The sequence below is a fragment of the Salmo salar genome, chromosome ssa25 (genome assembly GCF_905237065.1).
Source record: "Salmo salar chromosome ssa25, Ssal_v3.1, whole genome shotgun sequence".
Lineage (NCBI taxonomy): Eukaryota > Metazoa > Chordata > Actinopteri > Salmoniformes > Salmonidae > Salmo > Salmo salar.
In genome coordinates this window covers 52,985,121-53,003,103 of record NC_059466.1, presented here as the reverse complement: position 1 = coordinate 53,003,103, position 17,983 = coordinate 52,985,121, and the positions used below count along the sequence as shown (strand labels likewise).

Sequence of the window (17,983 nt, the reverse complement as noted above, 5' to 3'; positions counted from 1 at the left end):
TGCTGCTGCCGCCACTGCTGGCTGCTGCTGCTGCCCTGCTCCGCTGCTGCTGCTGTGCTGCTGCTGCCGCTGCTGCTGCTGCTGCTGCTGTGCCGCCGCTGCTGCCCTGCTGCTGCCACTGCTGCTGCTGCTGCTGCTGCTGCGCCCGCTGCTGCTGCTGGCCCGCTGTGCTGCTGCTGCCGCTGCTGCTGCTGCTGCTGCTGCTGCTGCCGCCGTTGCTGCTGCGGCTGCCGCTCTGCTGCTGCTGCTCCGCTGCTGTCGTGCTGCTGGTGCTGCTGCTGCTGCCGCGCTGCTGCTGCTGCCGCTGCTGCTGCTGCCGCTGCCGCTGGCTGCTGCCGCTGCTGCTGCTGCTGCTGCTGCCGCTGCTGCTGCTGCTGTGACACCGCTGCCGCCGCTGCTGCTGCTGCCGCCGCTGCCGCCGCTGCTGCTGCTGCCGCTGCTTACTGCCGCAGCTGCTGCCGCCGCCGCGCCGCTGCTGCTGCTGCTCACTGCCGCTGCTGCTGCCGCCGCCGCCGCTGCTGCTGCTGCTGCTGACTGCTGCTCCCGCTGCTGCTGCTGCTGCCGCTGCGCTGCTGCCCTGCTGCTGCTGCTGCTGCTGCTGCTGCTGCTGCTGCTGCCGCTGCTGCGCTGCCGCTGCTGCTGCTGCTGCTGCCGCGCCGCTGCTGCTGCCGTTGTTGCTGCCGCCGCGCTGCTGCTGCCTGCTGCTGCTACCGCCCCTGCTGCTGCTGCCGGTGTGCTGCGCCACGCTGCTGCTGCCGCCGCGCTGCTCGGCTGCTGCCGCTGCTGCTGCTGCTGCTACTGCCGCCGCTGCTGCTGCTGCCTGTTATCTACCACCGCTGCTGCCACTACCTACTACTACTACTACCACTACTACTACTACTACTACTTCTACCACCACTACTACTACTACCACCACTACTACTACTACTGCTACTACACCACTACTACTACTACTACTACTACTACTACTACTACTACTACCACCAGATGCACTTAGATCAGCTCATAAATAGGAATATATGCCGGTGTACTCGTGCACCTTCATGTTTATTCCACATGGTCTACGCTGGCATGTTTATTCCACATGGTCTACGCTGGCATGTTTATTCCACATGGTCTACGCTGGCATGTTTATTCCACATGGTCTACGCTGGCATGTTTATTCCACGTGGTCTACGCTGGCATGTTTATTCCACGTGGTCTACGCTGGCATGTTTATTCCACGTGGTCTACGCTGGCATGTTTATTCCACGTGTTCTACGCTGGCATGTTTATTCCACGTGTTCTACGCTGGCATGTTTATTCCACATGGTCTACGCTGGCATGTTTATTCCACATGGTCTACGCTGGCATGTTTATTCCACATGGTCTACGCTGGCATGTTTATTCCACGTGGTCTACGCTGGCATGTTTATTCCACGTGTTCTACGCTGGCATGTTTATTCCACGTGGTCTACGCTGGATTTTATTCCGTGGTCTACGCTGGCATGCTCTCACCTTTTCATGAGCACAAAGTTTGTCCCTCCCTCTTCCTGGAAAGCCCAGTATCTTTCCACACGATAAACACCAGCATTATATCGTTTCAAAACAGATGGCAAGGAGAGGAAGAGGTGGAGAGAGGGAGACATAGAAAGGAGGGAGAGAGGGAAGAGATGGAGAGAGTGATAAATAGATAGGTCTTTCCTTCATTGTCACTTTATATTTGATCGTGTAGTTTTATTAGAAGGTATTGCCTAGTCCTAACAGCAGTGGGAACGAGGGCAGAAGTGTAGTTGTATTGCCTAGTCCTAACAGCAGTGGGAACGAGGGCAGAAGTGTAGTTGTATTGCCTAGTCCTAACAGCAGTGGGAACGAGGGCAGAAGTGTAGTTGTATTGCCTAGTCCTAACAGCAGTGGGAACGAGGGCAGAAGTGTAGTTGTATTGCCTAGTCCTAACAGCAGTGGGAACGAGGGGCAGAAGTGTAGTTGTATTGCCTAGTCCTAACAGCAGTGGGAACGAGGGCAGAAGTGTAGTTGTATTGCCTAGTCCTAACAGCAGTGGGAACGAGGGCAGAAGTGTAGTTGTATTGCCTAGTCCTAACAGCAGTGGGAACGAGGGCAGAAGTGTAGTTGTATTGCCTAGTCCTAACAGCAGTGGGAACGAGGGCAGAAGTGTAGTTGTATTGCCTAGTCCTAACAGCAGTGGGAACGAGGGCAGAAGTGTAGTTGTATTGCCTAGTCCTAACAGCAGTGGGAACGAGGGCAGAAGTGTAGTTTTATCACCTAGTCCTAACAGCAGTGGGAACGAGGGCAGAAGTGTAGTTGTATTGCCTAGTCCTAACAGCAGTGGGAACGAGGGCAGAAGTGTAGTTGTATTGCCTAGTCCTAACAGCAGTGGGAACGAGGGCAGAAGTGTAGTTGTATTGCCTAGTCCTAACAGCAGTGGGAACGAGGGCAGAAGTGTAGTTGTATTGCCTAGTCCTAACAGCAGTGGGAACGAGGGCAGAATTGTAGTTGTATTGCCTAGTCCTAACAGCAGTGGGAACGAGGGCAGAAGTGTAGTTGTATCGCCTAGTCCTAACAGCAGTGAGAACGAGGGGCAGAAGTGTAGTTTTATCACCTAGTCCTAACAGCAGTGAGAACGAGGGCAGAAGTGTAGTTGTATTGCCTAGTCCTAACAGCACTGAGAACGAGGGCAGAAGTGTAGTTTTATCACCTAGTCCTAACAGCAGTGGGAACGAGGCCAGAAGTGTAGTTGTGATTGCCTAGTCCTAACAGCAGTGGGAACGAGGGGCAGAAGTGTAGTTGTATTGCCTAGTCCTAACAGCAGTGGGAACGAGGGCAGAATTGTAGTTGTATTGCCTAGTCCTAACAGCAGTGGGAACGAGGGCAGAAGTGTAGTTGTATCGCCTAGTCCTAACAGCAGTGAGAACGAGGGCAGAAGTGTAGTTTTATCACCTAGTCCTAACAGCAGTGAGAACGAGGGCAGAAGTGTAGTTGTATTGCCTAGTCCTAACAGCACTGAGAACGAGGGCAGAAGTGTAGTTTTATCACCTAGTCCTAACAGCAGTGGGAACGAGGCCAGAAGTGTAGTTGTATTGCCTAGTCCTAACAGCAGTGGGAACGAGGGCAGAAGTGTAGTTGTATTGCCTAGTCCTAACAGCAGTGGGAACGAGGGCAGAAGTGTAGTTGTATTGCCTAGTCCTAACAGCAGTGGGAACGAGGGCAGAAGTGTAGTTGTATTGCCTAGTCCTAACAGCAGTGGGAACGAGGGCAGAAGTGTAGTTGTATTGCCTAGTCCTAACAGCAGTGGGAACGAGGGCAGAAGTGTATTTGTATTGCCTAGTCCTAACAGCAGTGGGAATGAGGGCAGAAGTGTAGTTTTATCACCTAGTCCTAACAGCAGTGGGAACGAGGCCAGAAGTGTAGTTGTATTGCCTAGTCCTAACAGCAGTGGGAACGAGGGCAGAAGTGTAGTTGTATTGCCTAGTCCTAACAGCAGTGGGAACGAGGGCAGAAGTGTAGTTGTATTGCCTAGTCCTAACAGCAGTGGGAACGAGGGCAGAAGTGTAGTTGTATTGCCTAGTCCTAACAGCAGTGGGAACGAGGGCAGAAGTGTAGTTGTATTGCCTAGTCCTAACAGCAGTAGGAACGAGGGCAGAAGTGTAGTTGTATTGCATAGTCCTAACAGCAGTGGGAATGAGGGCAGATGTGTAGTTGTATTGCCTAGTCCTAACAGCAGTGGGAACGAGGGCAGATGTGTAGTTGTATTGCCTAGTCCTAACAGCAGTGGGAACGAGGGCAGAAGTGTAGTTGTATTGCCTAGTCCTAACAGCAGTGGGAACGAGGGCAGAAGTGTAGTTGTATTGCCTAGTCCTAACAGCAGTGGGAACGAGGCCAGAAGTGTAGTTGTATTGCCTAGTCCTAACAGCAGTGGGAACGAGGGCAGATGTGTAGTTGTATTGCCTAGTCCTAACAGCAGTGGGAACGAGGGCAGAAGTGTAGTTGTATTGCCTAGTCCTAACAGCAGTGGGAACGAGGGCAGAAGTGTAGTTGTATTGCCTAGTCCTAACAGCAGTGGGAACGAGGGCAGAAGTGTAGTTGTATTGCCTAGTCCTAACAGCAGTGGGAACGAGGGCAGAAGTGTAGTTGTATTGCCTAGTCCTAACAGCAGTGGGAACGAGGGGCAGAAGTGTAGTTGTATTGCCTAGTCCTAACAGCAGTGGGAACGAGGGCAGAAGTGTAGTTGTATTGCCTAGTCCTAACAGCAGTGGGAACGAGGCCAGAAGTGTAGTTGTATTGCCTAGTCCTAACAGCAGTGGGAACGAGGGCAGAAGGAGGGGATTGTTAGAGGCGAGAGAACTTTAGAATGTGTGTCTGTCTGAAGGAGAGGAGAGGGAGTTATGAGAGGAGAGGAGAGGAGAGGAGAGGAGAGGAGAGGAGAGGAGAGGAGAGGAGAGGAGAGGAGAGGAGAGGAGAGGAGAGGGAGTTATGAGAGGAGGAGAGGAGAGGGCAGGGAGAGGAGAGGAGAGGAGAGGGAGTTATGAGAGGAGAGGAGAGGAGAGGAGAGGAGAGGAGAGGAGAGGAGATGAGAGGAGAGGGAGTGAGAGGAGGAGAGGAGAGGAGAGGAGAGAGAGGAGGAGAGGAGAGGAGAGGGAGAGGAGAGGAGAGGAGGAGAGGGAGAGGAGAGGAGGAGGGAGAGGAGAGGAGAGGAGAGGAGGAGAGGAGAGGGAGAGGAGAGGAGAGGAGAGGAGAGGAGAGGAGAGGAGAGGAGAGGAGAGGAGAGGGAGTTATGAGAGGAGGAGAGGAGAGGAGAGGAGAGGAGAGGAGAGGAGAGGAGAGGAGAGGAGAGGAGAGGAGAGGAGAGGGAGGAAGGGGGCCGTTTATTTGTATTTATTTTTTGTGTGGGGGGGTAGATCAGCTTTAATATTGCAGAAACATTGTACGTTCTATGAATTTAATTGTTTGCATAATTTCAAATCACCCTTTTAAAAATATATATATTTATACTTCCCCCCACCATCCCTAACCTAATTGGACTAAACTAACAAACAACAATACTTCTACTGCGACTTAAAGCTATTTCGCTCACATCTACAGTACCTGTAGTTAAATAATTATACATTCCTCATTTCCTCTTCAAGCACAGCGGCCAATCCACCATCCGTTCTACCCTTAACTCCAACCCTCCGATGTCCGCATACAGAATCCACCATCCATTCTACCCTTAACTCCAAACCCTCCGATGTCCGCATACAGAATCCACCATCCATTCTACCCTTAACTCCAAACCCTCCGATGTCCGCAGACAGAATCCACCATCCATTCTACCCTTAACTCCAAACCCTCCGATGTCCGCAGACAGAATCCACCATCCATTCTACCCTTAACTCCAAACCCTCCGATGTCCGCAGACAGAATCCACCATCCATTCTACCCTTAACTCCAAACCCTCCGATGTCCGCATACAGAATCCACCATCCATTCTACCCAGACGAGAGCATATATTCATATATTCTCAATGTCATGTCATGTTCTGTTATGTGTCTAAACTACACATCTATTCTTCTTCCACCTCTCCGTCTCTCCCTCCTGTCCTCCCTACAGAGAGACCCAAACCTCCTCCCCTTGCCAGCCTACCCTCCTCCTCCTCCTCCTCCTCCAGTAGTAGTATCCGCCGCACCTCTTCCCTGGATCTTCTCCTGACTGGACCATATCTGTCCGGTCACTGGCCTCGGGAATGCAGCCATGTCCCATGTCAACCCTGCATGAGGGACAAAGCCACTCAGGTACGTCGTAGCCTCGGTTTCCAGCTTTCAAAATGTACGTTACTCAAAACATACTGGATACAGCTGAGAGTTAGCTAAACATGTTCTGGGGAAAGTATTTCGCAGACAGTCATATCTAGGTTGTTGTTGTGTAATATTTCTGAAATAATTAGGTATTTTCCTGCCCTGTCCTGCCCTTCACCCCCACACTGTCCTGCCTTTACCTAGCCTGCCCTACTTCCCTACACCCCCACCCTGTCCTGCCCTTACCTAGCCTGCCCTACTTCCCTTCACCCCCACCCTGTCCTGCCCTTACCTAGCCTGCCCTACTTCCCTACACCCCCACCCTGTCCTGCCCTTACCTAGCCTGCCCTACTTCCCTACACCCCCACCCTGTCCTGCCCTTCACCCCCACACTGTCCTGCCCTTCACCCCCACCCTGTCCTGCCCTTCACCCCCACCCTGTCCTGCCCTTCACCCCCACCCTGTCCTGCCCTTCACCCCCACCCTGTCCTGCCCTTCACCCCCACCCTGTCCTGCCCTTCACCCCCACCCTGTCCTGCCCTACACCCCCACCCTGTCCTGCCCTTCACCCCCACACTGTCCTGCCCTTCACCCCCACCCTGTCCTGCCCTTCACCCCCACCCTGTCCTGCCCTTACCTAGCCTGCCCTTCACCCCCACCCTGTCCTGCCCTTCACCCCCACACTGTCCTGCCTTTACCTAGCCTGCCCTACTTCCCTACAGCCCCCACCCTGTCCTGCCCTTACCTAGCCTGCCCTACTTCCCTACACCCCCACCCTGTCCTGCCCTTCACCCCCACACTGTCCTGCCCTTCACCCCCACCCTGTCCTGCCCTTACCTAGCCTGCCCTTCACCCCCACCCTGTCCTGCCCTTCACCCCCACACTGTCCTGCCCTTCACCCCCACCCTGTCCTGCCCTTCACCCCCACCCTGTCCTGCCCTTCACCCCCACCCTGTCCTGCCCTTCACCCCCACCCTGTCCTGCCCTACACCCCCACACTGTCCTGCCCTTCACCCCCACACTGTCCTGCCCTTCACCCCCACCCTGTCCTGCCCTTCACCCCCACCCTGTCCTGCCCTTACCTAGCCTGCCCTTCACCCCCACCCTGTCCTGCCCTTCACCCCCACACTGTCCTGCCCTTCACCCCCACCCTGTCCTGCCCTTCACCCCCACCCTGTCCTGCCCTTCACCTAGCCTGCCCTTCACCCCCACCCTGTCCTGCCCTTCACCCCCACACTGTCCTGCCCTTCACCCCCACCCTGTCCTGCCCTTCACCCCCACCCTGTCCTGCCCTTGCCCTTCACCTCCACCCTGTCCTGCCCTTCACCCCCACCCTGTCCTGCCCTTCACCCCCACCCTGTCCTGCCCTTCACCCCCACCCTGTCCTGCCCTTCACCCCCACCCTGTCCTGCCCTTCACCCCCACCCTGTCCTGCCCTACACCCCCACCCTGTCCTGCCCTTCACCCCCACACTGTCCTGCCCTTCACCCCCACCCTGTCCTGCCCTTCACCCCCACCCTGTCCTGCCCTTCACCCCCACCCTGTCCTGCCCTTCACCCCCACCCTGTCCTGCCTTTACCTAACCTACCCCACTTCCCTTCACTCCCACCCTGTCCTGGCCTTATCTAGCCTGCCCCACTTCTCTTCACTCCCACCCTGTCCTGGCCTTATCTAGCCTGCCCTACTTCCCTACACCCCCACCCTGTCCTGTTGTGCCTGCCCCACTTCCCTTCACCCCCACCCTGTCCTGCCTTTACCTAACCTACCCCACTTCCCTACACCGCCACACTTTCCTGTCCTGCCCCACTTCCCTACACCCCCACACTGTCCTGTCCTGCCCCACTTCCCTACACCCCCACACTTTCCTGTCCTGCCCCACTTCCCTACACCCCCACACTTTCCTGTCCTGCCTTTACCTAGCCTGCCCCACTTCCCTACACCCCCACACTTTCCTGTTCTGCCCCACTTCCATACACCCCCACACTGTCCTGCCCTTACCTAGCCTGCCCCACTTCCCTACACCCCCACACTTTCCTGTTCTGCCCCACTTCCATACACCCCCACACTGTCCTGCCCTTACCTAGCCTGCCCCACTTCCCTACACCCCCACACTCTCCTGTTCTGCCCCACTTCCATACACCCCCACACTGTCCTGCCCTTACCTAGCCTGCCCCACTTCCCTACACCCCCACACTTTCCTGTCCTGCCTTTACCTAGCCTGCCCCACTTCCCTACACCCCCACACTTTCCTGTTCTGCCCCACTTCCATACACCCCCACACTGTCCTGCCCTTACCTAGCCTGCCCCACTTCCCTACACCCCCACACTTTCCTGTTCTGCCCCACTTCCCTACACCCCCACACTGTCCTGCCCTTACCTAGCCTGCCCCACTTCCCTACACCCCCACACTTTCCTGTCCTGCCCCACTTCCCTACACCCCCACACTTTCCTGTCCTGCCTTTACCTAGCCTGCCCCACTTCCCTACACCCCCACACTTTCCTGTCCTGCCCCACTTCCCTACACCCCCACACTTTCCTGTCCTGCCTTTACCTAGCCTGCCCCACTTCCCTACACCCCCACACTTTCCTGTTCTGCCCCACTTCCATACACCCCCACACTTTCCTGTCCTGCCTTTACCTAACCTGCCCCACTTCCCTACACCCCCACACTTTCCTGTCCTGCCCCACTTCCCTACACCCCCACACTTTCCTGTCCTGCCTTTACCTAGCCTGCCCCACTTCCCTACACCCCCACACTTTCCTGTTCTGCCCCACTTCCATACACCCCCACACTCTCCTGCCCTTACCTAGCCTGCCCCACTTCCCTACACCCCCGCACTTTCCTAGCCTGCCCCACTTCCATACACCCCCACACTGTCCTGCCCTTACCTAGCCTGCCCCACTTCCCTACACCCCCACACTTTCCTGTTCTGCCCCACTTCCATACACCCCCACACTCTCCTGCCCTTACCTAGCCTGCCCCACTTCCCTACACCCCCGCACTTTCCTAGCCTGCCCCACTTCCATACACCCCCACACTGTCCTGCCCTTACCTAGCCTGCCCCACTTCCCTACACCCCCATACAACAACCTTTCACTACCATTGATTGATTGGTGCCGCTGTACAAAGAAATGGAATCATGGCATGTCTCTCGTCCCAGTTATTATGAAGGAGAAACAGCTGCATGCAACGATGTCTTGTCTTTTACAGGTCAAAACCCGCACGTTTTTCCCTGATCTGGAAAATGTGTTTACTGTTATTACATTATAACAAAAGCATTTGGATTATATGATAAACAAGACCATTATTAGGTCCTACATTTTTTTGTACAGTCATATTACAGTCATATTACAGTCATATTACAGTCATATTACAGTCATATTACAGTCATATTTTACTGTTTAGTACCATGTTGTTAAACTTGTCAAGCCTAAATAAGATTAGGAATAACAATTTGCTTCACAAGTCACGTAAAAAGTAGCATGGACTTTCTGAACGACTACCTCGTCTCTGTACCCCACACATAAAATTATCTGGAAGGTCCCTCAGTCCAGCAGGGAATTTCAAACACAGATTCAACCACAAAGACCAGGGATGTTTTCCAATGGTTTGCAAAGAAGGGCACCGATTGGTAGATGGGTAAAACAAAATATTGAATATCTCTTTGAGCATGGTGCAGTTATTAATTACATGGTGTATCAATACACCCAGTCACTACAAAGATACAAGCGTCCTTCCTAACTCAGTTGCCGGAGAGGAAGGAAACCGCTCAGGGATTTCATCATGAGGCCAATGGTGACTTTAAAACAGTTACAGAGTTTAATGGCTGTGATAGGAGAGAACTGAGGATGGATCAACAACATTGTAGTTACTCCACGATACAAACCTAAAATGTCAGAGTGAAAAGAAGAAAGCCTGTACAAAATAATGTCACTAAAGTGAAACTGCAAACAATGTGGCAAGGCAATGAACTTTTTCTCCTGAATACGAAGTGTTATGTTTGGGGCAAATCCAACACAACACATCACTGAGTCCCACTCTTCATATTTTCCAGCATAGTGGTGGCTGCATCATGTTATGGGTATGCTTGTCATCATTAAGGACTGGGGAGTTTTTTTAGGGAAAAATACATGGAATAGAGTTAAGCACAGACAAAATCCTAGAGGAAAACCTGGTTCAGTCTGCTTTCCAACAGACACTGGGAGATGAATTCACCTTTCAGCAGGACAATAACCTAAAACACAAGGCTAAATCTACACTGGAGTTGCTTACCAAGAAGATATTGAATGTCCCCGAGTGGCCTAGTTACAGTTTTGACTTAAATCAGCTTGAAAATCTATGATAAGACTTGAATATGGTTTTCTAATAGTGATCAACTTGACAGAGCTTGAAGAATTGTTTAAAGAATAAACGGGCAAATATTGTACAATCCAGGTGTGCAAAGCTCTTAGAGAATTACCCAGAAAGACTCACAGCTATAATCACTGCCAAAGGTGATTCTAACATGTATTGACTCAGAGGTGTAAATACTTATGTAAATTAGATATTTCTGTATTTTATTTTATATAAATGTGCAACATTTTCTAAAAACATGTTTTCACTTTGTCATTATGGGGTATTGTGAGTAGATGGGTGAGAAAAAACAAACAAGTTTATATATTTTTTTTATTCACACAACAAAATGTGGAATAAGTCAAGAGGCATGAATGCTGTCTGAAGGCACTGGTGTGTGTGTGTGTGTGTGTGTGTGTGTGTGTGTGTGTGTGTGTGTGTGTGTGTGTGTGTGTGTGTGTGTGTGTGTGTGTGTGTGTGTGTGTGTGTGTGTGTGTGTGTGTGTGTGTGTGTGTGTGTGTGCTAAGGTGTGGAGAATCAGAGCAGGTGGTCAGTCCAGTTCAAGTGTTCAGCAGTCTGATGGCTTGTAGATAGAAACTGTCTCTGTGGTCGGCTCGTCAGGAAGTCCAGGATCCAGTTGCAGAGGTTGGTGTTCAGACCCAGGGCTTTGAGCTTGGTGTCGAGCTTGGAGGGAAGAATAGGGTTGAATGCTGAACTGGAGTGGGTCCAGTGGGTAAAGAGTCAGTGTACTGGAGTGGGTCCAGTGGGGAACGAGTCAGTGTACTGGAGTGGGTCCAGTGGGTCCAGAGTCAGTGTACTAGAGTGGGTCCAGTGGGTCCAGAGTCAGTGTACTGGAGTGGGTCCACTGGGTCCAGAGTCAGTGTACTGGAGTGGGTCCAGAGTCAGTGTACTGGAGTGGGTCCAGAGTCAGTGTACTGGAGTGGGTCCAGTGGGTAAAGAGTCAGTGTACTGGAGTGGGTCCAGAGTCAGTGTACTGGAGTGGGTCCAGAGTCAGTGTACTGGAGTGGGTCCAGTGGGTAAAGAGTCTGTGTACTGGAGTGGGTCCAGTGGGTCCAGAGTCAGTGTACTGGAGTGGGTCCAGTGGGTAAAGAGTCAGTGTACTGGAGTGGGTCCACTGGGTCCAGAGTCAGTGTACTGGAGTGGGTCCAGTGGGTCCAGAGTCAGTGTACTGGAGTGGGTCCAGTGGGTCCAGAGTCAGTGTACTGGAGTGGGTCCAGTGGGTAAAGAGTCTGTGTACTGGAGTGGGTCCAGTGGGTCCAGAGTCAGTGTACTGGAGTGGGTCCAGTGGGTCCAGAGTCAGTGTACTGGAGTGGGTCCAGTAGGTAAAGAGTCAGTGTACTGGAGTGGGTCCAGTGGGTCCAGAGTCAGTGTACTGGAGTGGGTCCAGTAGGTAAAGAGTCTGTGTACTGGAGTGGGTCCAGAGTCAGTGTACTGGAGTGGGTCCAGTGGGTCCAGAGTCAGTGTACTAGAGTGGGTCCAGTGGGTCCAGAGTCAGTGTACTGGAGTGGGTCCAGTGGGTCCAGAGTCAGTGTACTAGAGTGGGTCCAGTGGGTCCAGAGTCAGTGTACTGGAGTGGGTCTAGTGGGTCCAGAGTCAGTGTACTGGAGTGGGTCCAGTGGGTCCAGAGTCTGTGTACTGGAGTGGGTCCAGTGGGTCCAGAGTCAGTGTACTGGAGTGGGTCCAGTGGGTAAAGAGTCTGTGTACTGGAGTGGGTCCAGTGGGGAACGAGTCAGTGTACTGGAGTGGGTCCAGTGGGTCCAGAGTCAGTGTACTAGAGTGGGTCCAGTGGGTCCAGAGTCAGTGTACTGGAGTGGGTCCACTGGGTCCAGAGTCAGTGTACTGGAGTGGGTCCAGAGTCAGTGTACTGGAGTGGGTCCAGAGTCAGTGTACTGGAGTGGGTCCAGTGGGTAAAGAGTCAGTGTACTGGAGTGGGTCCAGAGTCAGTGTACTGGAGTGGGTCCAGAGTCAGTGTACTGGAGTGGGTCCAGTGGGTAAAGAGTCTGTGTACTGGAGTGGGTCCAGTGGGTCCAGAGTCAGTGTACTGGAGTGGGTCCAGTGGGTAAAGAGTCAGTGTACTGGAGTGGGTCCACTGGGTCCAGAGTCAGTGTACTGGAGTGGGTCCAGTGGGTCCAGAGTCAGTGTACTGGAGTGGGTCCAGTGGGTCCAGAGTCAGTGTACTGGAGTGGGTCCAGTGGGTAAAGAGTCTGTGTACTGGAGTGGGTCCAGTGGGTCCAGAGTCAGTGTACTGGAGTGGGTCCAGTGGGTCCAGAGTCAGTGTACTGGAGTGGGTCCAGTAGGTAAAGAGTCAGTGTACTGGAGTGGGTCCAGTGGGTCCAGAGTCAGTGTACTGGAGTGGGTCCAGTAGGTAAAGAGTCTGTGTACTGGAGTGGGTCCAGTGGGTCCAGAGTCAGTGTACTGGAGTGGGTCCAGTGGGTCCAGAGTCAGTGTACTAGAGTGGGTCCAGTGGGTCCAGAGTCAGTGTACTGGAGTGGGTCCAGAGTCAGTGTACTAGAGTGGGTCCAGTGGGTCCAGAGTCAGTGTACTGGAGTGGGTCTAGTGGGTCCAGAGTCAGTGTACTGGAGTGGGTCCAGTGGGTCCAGAGTCTGTGTACTGGAGTGGGTCCAGTGGGTCCAGAGTCAGTGTACTGGAGTGGGTCCAGTGGATAAAGAGTCAGTGTACTGGAGTGGGTCCAGTGGGTCCAGAGTCAGTGTACTGGAGTGGGTCCAGTGGGTCCAGAGTCTGTGTACTGGAGTGGGTCCAGTGGGTAAAGAGTCAGTGTACTGAAGTGGGTACAGTGGGTCCAGAGTCAGTGTACTGGAGTGGGTCCAGTGGGTCCAGAGTCAGTGTACTGGAGTGGGTCCAGTGGGTCCAGAGTCTGTGTACTGGAGTGGGTCCAGTGGGTCCAGAGTCAGTGTACTGGAGTGGGTCCAGTGGGTCCAGAGTCAGTGTACTGGAGTGGGTCCAGAGTCAGTGTACTGGAGTGGGTCCAGAGTCAGTGTACTGGAGTGGGTCCAGTGGGTCCAGAGTCAGTGTACTGGAGTGGGTCCAGTGGGTCCAGTGAGAGAGATTAGATAGAGCAGGAGTCAACATGGGCTGCATCCCAAGAGGATTTGGAACATATATATGGATACCAGGTTCAGAGAAGAGAACTGAGGGTGAATGATGCTGCCAATATTAGAGAGAGAGGTTGTATTGGTCCATGACGATAACATTTTATTTGATTTATTAGGAGACAGAGAGCGAGCGAAAGCTTTTCCCTGCTGCTGAGAGATGAGGGGAAACTAGGACATATTTCTGGAGGAGTCTACTGTTTGCCAGATAGCCCACTATCAGGCCTGCATTCTGCCAGACAGCCCACTATCAGGCCTGCATTCTGCCAGACAGCCCACTATCAGGCCTGCATTCTGCCAGACAGCCCACTATCAGGCCTGCATTCTGCCAGACAGCCCACTATCAGGCCTGCATTCTGCCAGACAGCAGCCCACTATCAGGCCTGCATTCTGCCAGACAGCTCACTATCAGGCCTGCATTCTGCCAGACAGCCCACTATTAGGCCTGCATTCTGCCAGACAGCAGCCCACTATCAGGCCTGCATTCTGCCAGACAGCAGCCCACTATTAGGCCTGCATTCTGCCAGACATCCCACTATCAGGCCTGCATTCTGCCAGACAGCCCACTATCAGGCCTGCATTCTGCCAGACAGCAGCCCACTATCAGGCCTGCATTCTGCCAGACATCCCACTATCAGGCCTGCATTCTGCCAGACAGCAGCCCACTATCAGGCCTGCATTCTGCCAGACAGCAGCCCACTATCAGGCCTGCATTCTGCCAGACATTCCACTATCAGGCCTGCATTCTGCCAGACAGCAGCCCACTATCAGGCCTGCAATCTGCCAGACAGCAGCCCACTATCAGGCCTGCATTCTGCCAGACAGCAGCCCACTATCAGGCCTGCATTCTTCCAGACAGCCCACTATCAGGCCTGCATTCTGCCAGACAGCAGCCCACTATTAGGCCTGCATTCTGCCAGACATCCCACTATCAGGCCTGCATTCTGCCAGACAGCCCACTATCAGGCCTGCATTCTGCCAGACAGCAGCCCACTATCAGGCCTGCATTCTGCCAGACATCCCACTATCAGGCCTGCATTCTGCCAGACAGCAGCCCACTATCAGGCCTGCATTCTGCCAGACAGCAGCCCACTATCAGGCCTGCATTCTGCCAGACATTCCACTATCAGGCCTGCATTCTGCCAGACAGCAGCCCACTATCAGGCCTGCAATCTGCCAGACAGCAGCCCACTATCAGGCCTGCATTCTGCCAGACAGCAGCCCACTATCAGGCCTGCATTCTGCCAGACAGCAGCCCACTATCAGGCCTGCATTCTCTCTATTCTCCCTACTTTTTTCACCTTTTGAAGAAGGCAAAGTCTTCTTCATCCCTCCTTCCTTCTCCTCTTCACCACAGAGAGGATTAGGATGAATCCTGTCTCCTCTTCACCACAGAGAGGATTAGGATGAATCCTGTCTCCGCTTCACCACAGAGAGGATTAGGATGAATCCTGTCTTCTCTTCACCACAGAGAGGATTAGGATGAATCCTGTCTCCTCTTCACCACAGAGAGGATTAGGATGAATCCTGTCCTTCACCACAGAGAGGATTAGGATGAATCCTGTCCTTCACCACAGAGAGGATTAGGATGAATCCTGTCTCCTCTTCACCACAGAGAGGATTAGGATGAATCCTGTCCTTCACCACAGAGAGGATTAGGATGAATCCTGTCCTTCACCACAGAGAGGATTAGGATGAATCCTGTCCTTCACCACAGAGAGGATTAGGATGAATCCTGTCTCCTCTTCACCACAGAGAGGATTAGGATGAATCCTGTCTCCTCTTCACCACAGAGAGGATTAGGATGAATCCTGTCCTTCACCACAGAGAGGATTAGGATGAATCCTGTCTTCTCTTCACCACAGAGAGGATTAGGATGAATCCTGTCTCCTCTTCACCACAGAGAGGATTAGGATGAATCCTGTCCTTCACCACAGAGAGGATTAGGATGAATCCTGTCTCCGCTTCACCACAGAGAGGATTAGGATGAATCCTGTCTCCTCTTCACCACAGAGAGGATTAGGATGAATCCTGTCTTTCACCACATAGAGGATTAGGATGAATCCTGTCCTTCACCACAGAGAGGATTAGGATGAATCCTGTCCTTCACCACAGAGAGGATTAGGATGAATCCTGTCTCCTCTTCACCACAGAGAGGATTAGGATGAATCCTGTCTCCTCTTCACCACAGAGAGGATTAGGATGAATCCTGTCTCCTCTTCACCAAAGAGAGGATTAGGATGAATCCTGTCTCATCTTCACCACAGAGAGGATTAGGATGAATCCTGTCTCCCCTTCACCACAGAGAGGATTAGGATGAATCCTGTCTCCTCTTCACCACAGAGAGGATTAGGATGAATCCTGTCTCCTCTTCACCACAGAGAGGATTAGGATGAATCCTGTCCTTCACCACAGAGAGGATTAGGATGAATCCTGTCTCCTCTTCACCACAGAGAGGATTAGGATGAATCCTGTCTCCTCTTCACCACAGAGAGGATTAGGATGAATCCTGTCCTTCACCACAGAGAGGATTAGGATGAATCCTGTCTCCTCTTCACCACAGAGAGGCTTAGGATGAATCCTGTCCTTCACCACAGAGAGGATTAGGATGAATCCTGTCTCCTCTTCACCACAGAGAGGATTAGGATGAATCCTGTCTCCTTCTTCACCACAGAGAGGATTAGGATGAATCCTGTCTCCTCTTCACCACAGAGAGGATTAGGATGAATCCTGTCTCCTCTTCACCACAGAGAGGATTAGGATGAATCCTGTCTCCTCTTCACCACAGAGAGGATTAGGATGAATCCTGTCTAGAGCTTCTTTTTCATTTGTTTTCCCCTCCTCTCTTTTTATTTCATTTCTCTGCTCTGATTCTATGAAAATAGTTGTGTATTTTTAGTTTTCTGTCTGTCTGAAACTTCCCTGTGTATGACTAGATTAGAAGAATGTTTATCTCTTGCTGTTTTCAACACGTCAGGGAGATGAATGTGTCTGGCTGTGGAAGTTAGTCGTGTAAAGATCTCTTTGGGTTCAGCCTTTCTTTGTTTGAAGTGGTTCTGATTCCGTTATCCTTTTTGCTGCCAGAGTAGAGAGCTGCGGACCTGGGTTAAAATACTATTCTGAATACTTTATCTGGGCTTGATTGAGTTTACCTGGCGCAATGGAATCTGGCACTACAGGAAGACTAGAAAGTATTTGATCGATTTTGAATATTATTTGAACCCAGGTCTGGAGAGCAGAGTGCAGAAGGCTGTCTCGGGCTGTCTCAAGGGCCTGCTGCCTGGCTGTTGTTGCAGGCTTCCCTTCCATGTGTGAGATTTCCTCTGTTAGGCCGTGTCTCCACCCAAACCCCAACCCACATAACAGTCCTTCTGTCTCGCACAAACACGCAAACCCACTAGCCCACTCTCACACAATTTGAGCAAAGAGTACCTGCAGGAACCCAGAGGAACAGAATGTGTAATTTGTATGACATTTACAGAGTTCCGTCTCTCTCAGTAACACCTTGCCAAAATAACCAGATACCGAACCATCCGGCACAACGCTCTCAGTTACCATGGAGCTGTAGCTCGCACCTAGTGACCAAACGACCAAACAGAACCCAGTGGCCTACGGGGAGAAATATGAACACACACATACTGTGCAGTGCATTGCTTTATCGACGTAATAAGGAATCTAGGGGGAGAGAGAGAGAGAGAGAGAGAGAACAACACCATTTCTTATTAGCTTTTTGTACCTTCTACTTTCACCATTTAGTTCATGATTTAGTTCGGGATAGTTCACGATTTAGTTCAGGATAGTTCATGATTTAGTTCACGATTTAGTTCATGATTTAGTTCAGGATAGTTCACGATTTAGTTCAGGATAGTTCATGATTTAGTTCGGGATAGTTCACGATTTAGTTCAGGATAGTTCATGATTTAGTTCACGATTTAGTTCATGATTTAGTTCAGGATAGTTCATGATTTAGTTCAGGATAGTTCACGATTTAGTTCAGGATAGTTCATGATTTAGTTCAGGATAGTTCACGATATAGTTCAGGATAGTTCACGATATAGTTCAGGATAGTTCACGATTTAGTTCAGGATAGTTCATGATTTAGTTCGGGATAGTTCACGATTTAGTTCAGGATAGTTCACGATTTAGTTCAGGATAGTTCATGATTTAGTTCACGATTTAGTTCATGATTTAGTTCAGGATAGTTCATGATTTAGTTCAGGATAGTTCACGATTTAGTTCAGGATAGTTCACGATTTAGTTCAGGATAGTTCACGATTTAGTTCAGGATAGTTCACGATATAGTTCAGGATAGTTCACGATTTAGTTCAGGATAGTTCACGATTTAGTTCAGGATAGTTCACGATTTAGTTCAGGATAGTTCACGATTTAGTTCAGGATAGTTCACGATTTAGTTCAGGATAGTTCACGATTTAGGATAGTTCACGATTTAGTTCAGGATAGTTCACGATTTAGTTCAGGATAGTTCACGATATAGTTCAGGATAGTTCACTATATAGTTCGGGATAGTTCACGATTTAGTTCGGGATAGTTCACGATTTAGTTCGGGATAGTTCACGATTTAGTTAGGGATAGTTCATGATTTAGTTCATGATAGTTCACGATTTAGTTCAGGATAGTTCACGATTTAGTTCAGGATAGTTCACGATTTAGTTCAGGATAGTTCACGATTTAGTTCAGGATAGTTCACGATATAGTTCGGGATAGTTCACGATTTAGTTCAGGATAGT

At 51.5% G+C, this 17,983-nt stretch overlaps 1 protein-coding gene across 1 annotated transcript in view; it reads left to right on the top strand.

The window, feature by feature from the left end:
• LOC106582550 (protein FAM117B) overlaps nucleotides 1-17,983 on the top strand; it is a 76,435-nt gene that overhangs the window by 18,027 nt on the left and 40,425 nt on the right. The window contains exon 2 of the mRNA XM_045707801.1: nucleotides 5,587-5,768. Coding sequence (XP_045563757.1) covers nucleotides 5,587-5,768 — 182 coding nt within the window. The remainder of the gene's footprint in view (nucleotides 1-5,586; nucleotides 5,769-17,983) is intronic.